Source organism: Peromyscus eremicus, chromosome 23 (assembly GCF_949786415.1).
Source record: "Peromyscus eremicus chromosome 23, PerEre_H2_v1, whole genome shotgun sequence".
Taxonomy (NCBI): Eukaryota; Metazoa; Chordata; class Mammalia; order Rodentia; family Cricetidae; genus Peromyscus; species Peromyscus eremicus.
Genome location: NC_081438.1, coordinates 24,565,250 through 24,573,685, shown reverse-complemented (window position 1 = coordinate 24,573,685; position 8,436 = coordinate 24,565,250). Strand labels below are relative to the sequence as shown.

General features: G+C 53.4%; 1 protein-coding gene across 2 annotated transcripts; it reads right to left on the bottom strand.

Moving 5' to 3' along the window:
• On the bottom strand, positions 1-6,437 carry Abhd11 (abhydrolase domain containing 11). 2 transcript variants are annotated; one of them, XR_009375848.1, is made up of 7 exons: positions 6,148-6,437; positions 5,874-6,009; positions 4,336-4,509; positions 3,998-4,168; positions 3,692-3,873; positions 3,242-3,460; positions 1-359 (listed from the first exon to the last, which is right to left on the bottom strand). XR_009375848.1 is itself a non-coding variant. In XM_059249204.1 (6 exons), exons 1-6 carry the CDS (start codon positions 6,273-6,275, stop codon positions 3,328-3,330), a joined length of 924 nt encoding a protein of 307 aa, XP_059105187.1. In that variant the 5' UTR covers positions 6,276-6,437; the 3' UTR covers positions 3,169-3,327. The 2 variants fall into 2 exon arrangements, 1 of the variants encoding a protein (XP_059105187.1); XM_059249204.1 differs by lacking the exon at positions 1-359 and having other exon boundaries at positions 3,169-3,460.
• Between the last annotated feature and the right edge of the window lie 1,999 nt (positions 6,438-8,436).

Genomic DNA, 8,436 nt, shown 5'->3' with positions numbered 1-8,436 from the left:
CCATGGAAATACTAGAACATACTAGACAAATGAACAAATTATGAGATATTGACGACAAGGAAAGCTAGGTTGCTCCTTTTTGGGGGGGATAACTTAACTTTATTAGTGTGTGTGCACGCACGCGCACACGCAGTCATGCATGAGCCACAGTGTGTGAGCGTTAAAGGATAGGGCTGTTCCATCTCGTTGGCTTGTGAGAATTCGTTCAGACCCTTCATTTACACTTCTGCTTTGCACAGCTACTGTCGTAATGTGTCATCTCTGGAGCCTGTGGATCCCAGGGGGTGACACTCCGGTCTCTAGGATCAGCAGCAGGTCCACTTACCTACTTAGCCACCTTGCTGGCTCTGTTTCTGGCTCTTTGAAGAAGGGAAATAAAAATACAGAAAGGGGAAAGGTTAGGGTGGCATATGCCACTCTGGACACCACTGCAGGATGTAAATAAATGTGTAATCTATGAAGACCAATAACTATACAGGCCGGGCGGTGGTGGCACATGCCTTTTATCCCAGCACTTGAGAGGCGGAGGCAGGCGGATCTCTGTGAGTGCAAGGCCAGCCTGGTTTACAGAGTGAGTTTCAGGACAGCCTGGGCTACACAGAGAAACCCTGTCTCAAAAAAACAAACACATAAATGAAAAAACCCCAAAAACTATACAGATGTGCAAATGGACATAGAAATGCACCCCCCAAATGGCAATGAGCCATCTACCAGCCACCTTATCATGGGCTCTAAGTACAGCTGTCCTTGGAGACACTGGTTCAAGAATCCAAGGATGCTGAGATGCTCAAGAACACAAAAGAGTATTCTATGGGCTGGGGTGTGGCTCAGTGGTAGAACACCTGCCTAGAATTCCCCAGTGAGGGGCTGGGGTGTGGCTCAGTGGTAGAGCACCTGCCTAGAGTCCCCCAGTGAGGGGCTGGGGTGTGGCTCAGTGGTAGAGCACCTGCCTAGTATCCCCCAGTGAGGGTCTGGAGCATGGCTAGGCAGCAGAACACTTGCCTAGCATGTGCAAGAGCCTGTGTTCATTCCTCACCTAGCACGGCACAAAGAAATAAAAGGAAAATGATGCTCAAAGTCTCAAAAATACCTTCTCTCCCCCAACATGGACTAAACATCTACGTCAGGTGACTGACATTTATCCAGGGTTTGAATCACACTGGACAACATCAGAAAACAGCCTCATTTCTGGGATGTTTATGGTAGCACAAAATGATGGTCCAATCAAGAGGAAAACTGGACTCACCCAAATGAAAGAGCAGTTTACCTGTCAAGCTCACGAAAACTCACAGGTTACAAATTATTCTGGGTTGAGAATAGAAAGAGAGGACAACTGGGTACGATGTTCCATTCCTTATTAGATTTCTATTCCTTTTTTTTTTTTTTTTTTTTTTTTTTTTTTTTTTATTTTCAAGATAGGGTTTCTCTGTGTAACAGCCCTGGCTGTCCTGGAACTCACTCTGTAGACCAGGCTGGCCTCAAACTCACAGAGATCCTCCTACTTCTGCCTCCTGAGTGCTGAGAGTGCTGGAATTAAAGACATGCACCACCCCAGCACTAGGGGCAGGGGGGACCTCTATGTTTGAGGCCAGCCTGATCTACAGAGTGAGTTCCAGGGCAGCCAGAGCTACACAGAAAAGCCCTGTCTCAAAACAAACAAGCAAGCAAGCAAACAAAATTCCCTCATCTTGGAAATGTAGTTCAGTTAGAGTCTGCCTGGTCCTGCATGTTTGGGTATACTAGCAATAACATAGCGGAAGGTGGATAGTCAAGATATTGGTAAGGATGCCTTGGGATTCTTTTTTTTCCTTCTGAGTTGGGGGTTAGGATTCTGGGGGCATATTATGCCTTGAAGGGCTAACAAAGAGTCAACCCTCATGCTGGGGGACTAGTCACCTCATCCTCAGCCTTGCAGAGTCCTGGACCAAGCCAAGGTTGTCCCTCCTTGGCCATAGCAAGACACCAGTGGAGCGCCCCCTAGGGACGAAGGAAGGCAAGACTTGGGGGAAGGCCCGGGGCGTTCCAAGGTGTGAGGAGGGAGGTGTACTTGCTCCTTGCCCTGGATTGTTCTTCAGTAGGTGGAGTCTGCTAGGGAGTGCCCTGCCTGGAAGGGCAAAGGGCTCCGTCTTCTGTTAGCCACAACCAGCTGACAAGAACCTCAGTCACCTGGCCACCTCTCTAGGGACACTGAAAGGTACGTGTCCCCAGCCCATCACTCACTATGATTTCCTGAGGACAGTGTAGGAAACCCTTTCTCTCTGGGAGTTCCAAACACTCTTGTCCATTCTGCTGAACCCGGCCAAGGGGCCTTGCTTGCTGTTCCTGAGTAAGGCCCAAAGTCCCCTGGCCTACTTCCCAGCTAGCCAGCTAGACCAAGGTTCTCCTAGGACTTTACAAGATGAGGGTGGAGCGCCCCCTGGAGGCAAAGGGTGGTAAGACTGGGTGGAAATAACAGGGCAGGTAGGTTAGGGGCCGGGGGTCAAACCAGGGCAGAAGTACCTGCCTGGTGGGTGGGGCTTCTCAATCAGACAAGCCCCAGATCACTGCCTCCTCCACCCATTACCCTCCAACAGAACCCAGAATCCCAAGTGGCTGGAGCACTGGGGGACACCCGGGCAGAGCCTTCCCTGGAGCAAGTCCTGCAGGAGCGGGATGAAGCCATTGCTAAGTGAGAGAAACTTCAGATGGAGGTGGTGAGGGAGGGGGGGGGCCTCACTCCTGCTACAGGAGAGGAAAGGGACTCCAGACATCCCACCAGAAATCCCCTGCTGCTGTCCCTGCCACCTGCAGGAAACGGGCCGTGGAAGCCGAGCTGCACTCCTGCAGGGCCAGGCTGCGCACTGTGGAGGCTCAGCTGCTGGAAGTCCTACAGGAGAAACTGAGGCTGAAGCAGGAAGTGGAGGCCTGGGAGGTAGGTAGGGTGGGGCCTCCGACTCGGGAGGCTCGGAGGGGGACACCCCTCCGTGCCCGGGGTGGCCTTGAACCTGCTCTCTCCTGTCCCTAGGAAGACATGCAGCTCGTGGTTCGAGAGCGGGTGCAGAGTCAACTGCGGGGAGAGTCCAGGGGCGCTCTGGGCACACAAGAGAACACCAGTGCAGGCGGGAGCTCCCGGATCCACCTCTCCCGGAGTCAGTGGGGACGATGGTGGTGAAAACAGATCCCAGAACGTTAATAAGAGAACCGACTTTATTCATTAAAGTGTTGGGCCACCTCTGGACCCCTGTGCCCTCTCCGTGCCCACCTGAGTTTTTCTGTGCAGAAGCCAGGGACAGGTCACAAGGATGCCAAGCCCAGAGTTCCCTGTCTGCTCTTCCAAGGAGCCATTTCTCAGGCCAAGAAGCTGCTGACAGCATCCATGAAGTCTTGGGGTTTGTCACTGTGGACCCAGTGGCCAGCATTAGGCACGGTCTGAATCTGGGCTTGAGGAAAGAGACGCCTAATCTCTGAGTGGTGGCTGGGTCTGGCCACCGTAGTGAAGCCAAGCAAGATGGGGTTAAAGAAGACAATGGAGAGAGAGAGAAAAAAAAAAAAAATGGGAGAGAACAAGAGTTGCATGAGTCTACACGCTTGGTGGTGTTGCCAGGCTCCCAGATACCCCATGCGCACACCCAAGCCCTCCCCGACCCAAACAGACTCCCACAGCTGGGGGTGGATAAGGCATACCCCTTCCTACGCCCCCACACTGACTTACTCTATGTATCTAGAATTTCCACCACGCAGAAAGAGAGTTGGCCCCGAGTAGGATTCAAGTTGCTGCGGGAAGGTCAAAATCTTGTCCAAGTACTGAGCTAAAGTTTCCAAGTTCACTCTCCAGGAGAATTGCCCGTCTACCTCCACCAGGTTACTGAGCAGGAACCGCCGAATGGTTGGGTCCTGTGGTGGGTGGGTCAGGCAGCTGTGAGGGGCCCTCTGTGAGGCCCACCCACCGCTTTTTCCTCTGACATGTGTCTTAGTCTACACCATGGGGGTGGAGGAAAGCGGGTAGCATGTAGCACACCTTGACAGTGGAGCTAAGCTGTTCATCCACAAGCTTTCGGGCCTCGGAGTGCCGCACCTTCTCCGGGATATCAACAGCTTTCATGGCTGCTATGTAGCTTCCGAGGTATGATCCAGGTGTGGTTCCTACTGGGCTTATGTCCACAGCGACCAATCGTTCCACAACATCTGGCTAGAAGACAGAACCAGACAAGAAAAGGTTCCAGACACACTCACTATAACCCTCCAGCACAGTTGCTGAAGCCTGGCCATCCGAGGCACGGATGTGTCCCACATTGTCAGTAGGGCACTTAAGGTTTGCAGGGAAGTATGAGGAAGACCCAGATAGATGCAGCTCACCCTCTGCAGGGCCAGAAGCATGGCTGTCTTTCCTCCCATGCTGTGGCCAACGACGACGCAGGGTACCAGGCCCAGCTGTGGCAGGAGGCCCTGAAGGTCCTGACTCATGGCCTCGTAGCTTGCATCTGGACTGTGGGGACTGTCACCATGGTTCCGAGCATCCACTGTCAACACCTGGGGTGTGGGGTGAAATGGGAGGAATGGTGTTATTCTGATTGTAGACAATGAAGAGCCTGGTAGAGACTCTGAAGCAGCCAGGGAAATGAGTCTGGGGACATAATTGTGTTTGTGTGCACATGTGTGTGGTATGCGTGTGTACATTGTCATGTGCACGTAGAAGCCAGAGGTCAATCTTAAATATCTTCCCTAGTTGCTATCCAATGTAGTCCTTGATTTTTATTATATACATATATACGTATGTATATATGTGTGCGCAAGCATGTGTGTGCGCACATGCCATGGTGTGCATGTGGCGGCCAAAGGACAACTTGAGGTGTGGAGGCCAGAGAGAGGACCAAGAGAGGAGCCTCAGACCAAGAGAACCAAGAGAGCGCATGGCCGAAATGGCTGGATTATATAGGAAAGAGAAGCTGAGGGGAGGGAAGGGAAGGGAAGGGAAGGGAAGGGAAGGGAAGGGAAGGGAAGGGAAGGGAAGGGGAGGGAAGGGAAGGGAAGGGAAGGGAAGCCCCTGGGCTGGACAAGTTTATGGTAGGGGTGGTACAAGGGCAGGGGAGCCACTGGTACTGAGTGAGCTTGGCAGCCAGTGTGCACTCCGGTACGCTAACAGGCACCACAACTAGCCATTTGTAGCATGAATCTTCAAAGTTCTCTATTAATAAAATCAGACCTGAGGCAGGTATTGGGGTGAACACTGGAAGATCAGAGAGACAGAACAGGCCACAGCTAACCTCACCTGGCCAACTTCTCAGCTAATCTTGTTTCCTCAGACTGGAAGCCTCTCTGTGTCCTCATCCCAATGGCTCTCAGCTGAACTGCTCTGCTTGAAAGCTTGAAAGCTTAACCAGCCAAATGCTTCTAGTTTCTGGTCCTCACGCCTTATATACCTTTCTGCTTTCTACCACCACTCCCTGGGATTAAAAGCTCGCTTTCTGGGATTAAAGGCGTGAGTCACCATGCTTGCCTGTATCCTTGAACAGATGGATTTCTGCCTCTGGAATGCTAGGATTAAAGGCGTGTGCTACCACTGCCTATCCTCTATGTTTAATATTGTGGCTGTTCTGTCTCTGATCCCAGATAAGTTTATTAGGGTGCACAATATTTTGGGGAAGACAATACCACCACAGCCATTTGTCCTGAGTTTCTTTGGGACCTGACAGAGGGACGGGTGGAGATCTGTAACCTAAATGGCACCCTGCAGAACCTGGCCTCTTCGAAGATGTTTTCCGGGTTACAGTGCACTGAAACTTTCCCACTTATCAGCCTGAGCCCAGACCGGACAGGTTGAAGCTAGGTCCACTACTCTCAGACTTCCCCCTTAGCCCCCGCCCACCCTTGCCCCGCCCCACCCGGAAGCTCACCCTCCTGCCGGTCCTCTGGACCATCGCCTTGGCAATGGAGTTGAAGTTGGTTTTGCTGCCGAAGAGTCCATGCAAAAAGACGATGGCTGGGAGCGTCGCCTCTCCATCAAGAAGGTTATAGGACAGCGGCAGCGGCCTGGAAAGTGGGGGCCACCATGGAGAAAGGGGGGAGGGTGAAGGAGAGAAGGGGCGAGGCCAAGGGAGGGGCGGGGCCAGCCGGGCCACGTGCGAAGAGGACCAGAGGAGTACCACCTTCCCGGTGTCCTTGACTGACCTCGGAGCGGCGTTTCCTTGGCCGCTACTGCGGCTGCTACTGAAGGCAACGGGCCCCGCCGAGCATCTGGGGGAGGAGGCACCAAGCTTCCCACGGGGGACCCTCCACGCTCGCGCCCAGTGGAGCATGCCGTCACTTGCGGCCTATAGAAGGTGCTTCCTAGGGATGTCCCGCGCACGCTCCGCCTCCCGGAGCCCTGCTCGTTTCCAACCAGGGCTCCGCCTATCTTCCTGCCCCCGTCGAGGCGTCACTCTAGGTCACGTGGCCTAACGTAAGCCCGCAGCACAGTTCAGCCCCCTCCTTGCACCATTACCCAATGCAGGAGCTTCTTGGTCACGCCCTGGGCGGAGCCTCCAGAAGAGCCGGCCCTTGCGTATTACGCAATTCTTGAAGCCGCTCGAAACCTGGTCTGGAGGACTAACTGCCTTGACTACGCGATGGGCGTAGCCATCCAACAATAGCCCTGCCCCACTAGCACAATTACTCAATTCCTGCACACACTGCGAGCCGCCTAGAGACGAGATCCTTGCCAGGACCAGGGCGGTGTCACATGGGGTTGGCCCCGCCTCTTGGGCATTACACATTACCCTTCAGACCTGTGAGCCCCTGCCACGCCCTGGGAGGGGCCACCCCATTGGCCTGTTCTTTGTACCATCACTCCACAATCGTCGTAGCCACTATCGGGCATCTGGAGAGGAGCTCCTTGGCCACATCTTGGGCGGAGCCACGGGAGACTCTGGGACCACCCCTTGCATCCATACGTAATTCCCACCTTCTGTGCCTCTGCGAGCTCTGCTTCCCTTAGTCATGCCCTACTATGGGCGGAGCCACAAGAGAACCTGGGCGGTCCTTTGCTTGATTTCTCAAACCCTAAAGATGCTGCAGCATCCAGAACTTGTCTCCTTGGCCACGCTCTGGGCTGAGCCACCCAAGATTCTGGCCCCACCTCTTGCAACCATTACGTAATCCTGGCTGGTCCGTGCGCACCTCCCGGAGCGCCTTGGCTACGTCGTAGACCACGCCCCAGCCTTTAAGTGGCCCGTAGTCGATTCTAGAGCTCCCCTACTTTGACCAGAGGGTCAAGGAACAAGCGTGGGCGTGTCCCTGGCAAGGTGTGTCCTTTCTCGGCTCAGGAGCAGACCCCACTTGGCGGGCTCCTCCATCCTCAGGCACCGCCCTGGGTGGATGCCATGCTCTCTGAGCCTCCGGCCAGAGCAGGAGGCGCCAGGAGTGGCTCTTGTTCCAGCTCCCGCCAGCTTGGTGGCGCCGTGCTCCACAGCTGGGGGTCCTGCCAGGCTCCCCAGACCATGAATGCTTTGTTTCCCCAAGTACCCTCAAGAAAAAGCTAGCAGAGGCTCTCGAGGTCACTTTGAACGTCTTTACTTAAATTGGTAAATTGAAGTGCAGAAAGGGCAAAAGATTGGTCCAACAGGCAGAACCAGAGTCTTGGTCAGGTCTTCCGTTTCGTTTCTGATGCAGATCAATTTGGAAGACCAGGATCAAACCCTTGGCCAGAGATTTATAGTGTAGTTATTGCACTGAATAGAAATGGCTCTGGGCTGGGCGAGGCGGCTCAAGCCTTTAATCCCACCCAGCATTTGGGCAAGCGGTTCTCTGTAAGTTCAAGGCCAGCCAGAACTACATAGAGAAACTGTCTAACTAAAAGAAAAGAAAAAAGAAATCAAGAAAGGGCCCGGATTAGCAATTTGCCACTTACCAGCAGAGAGTAGCAATCCTCTCACCCCCAGAACGCACCCCATTCCGCACTGAAATCACTTCCAACAGGGACCCTGCCTTCTGCCCCTCTTAGGCTAGGGAAAGTCGTTTTTACAAGTTAAGTTTCTCATAGCGCTTCAAGCCCGCTGCTCGGATCCTTCCCAGAGTCCCCAGCTAGACACCAAGCGGTTGGATCCCCTTTTGCCCTGCTAGTTGCCTAGTCGTGCACACACACACACACACACACACACACACACACACAGATTTACTTTGTGTGTATGAGTGTTTTGCTTGCCTTTATGTTATGTGTACCGCGTTTGTACGTTGTGTTTTCAGAGAGTTCAGAAGAGGAATAGGCTCCCCTGGAGCTGGATACAGATGGTTGTGAGTCACCATGTGGGCATTGCAAGAGCAGCAGGAGCTCTTAACCACTGAGCCATCTCTCCAGCCCTTTTTGTTTTTGAGACAGGGTCTCTCTGGAACTTGCTATGTAGACCAGGCTGGCCTCAAACTCACAGAGTGTCACCTGCCTCTGTCTCCTTAGTGTCGAGATTAAAGGTGTGTGCCACTATA

Excerpts from the sequence above, each read along its gene's own strand:
- Abhd11 (XM_059249204.1), bottom strand. The coding sequence starts at position 6,275 with ATGCTCCACTGGGCGCGAGCGTGGAGGGTCCCCCGTGGGAAGCTTGGT. Across the intron at positions 4,169-4,335 it reads TGCTTCTGGCCCTGCAGAGG|CCAGATGTTGTGGAACGATT; the intron begins GTGAGCTGCATC and ends TCTGTCTTCTAG. Across the intron at positions 3,874-3,997 it reads AGCTTAGCTCCACTGTCAAG|GACCCAACCATTCGGCGGTT; the intron begins GTGTGCTACATG and ends CACCCACCACAG.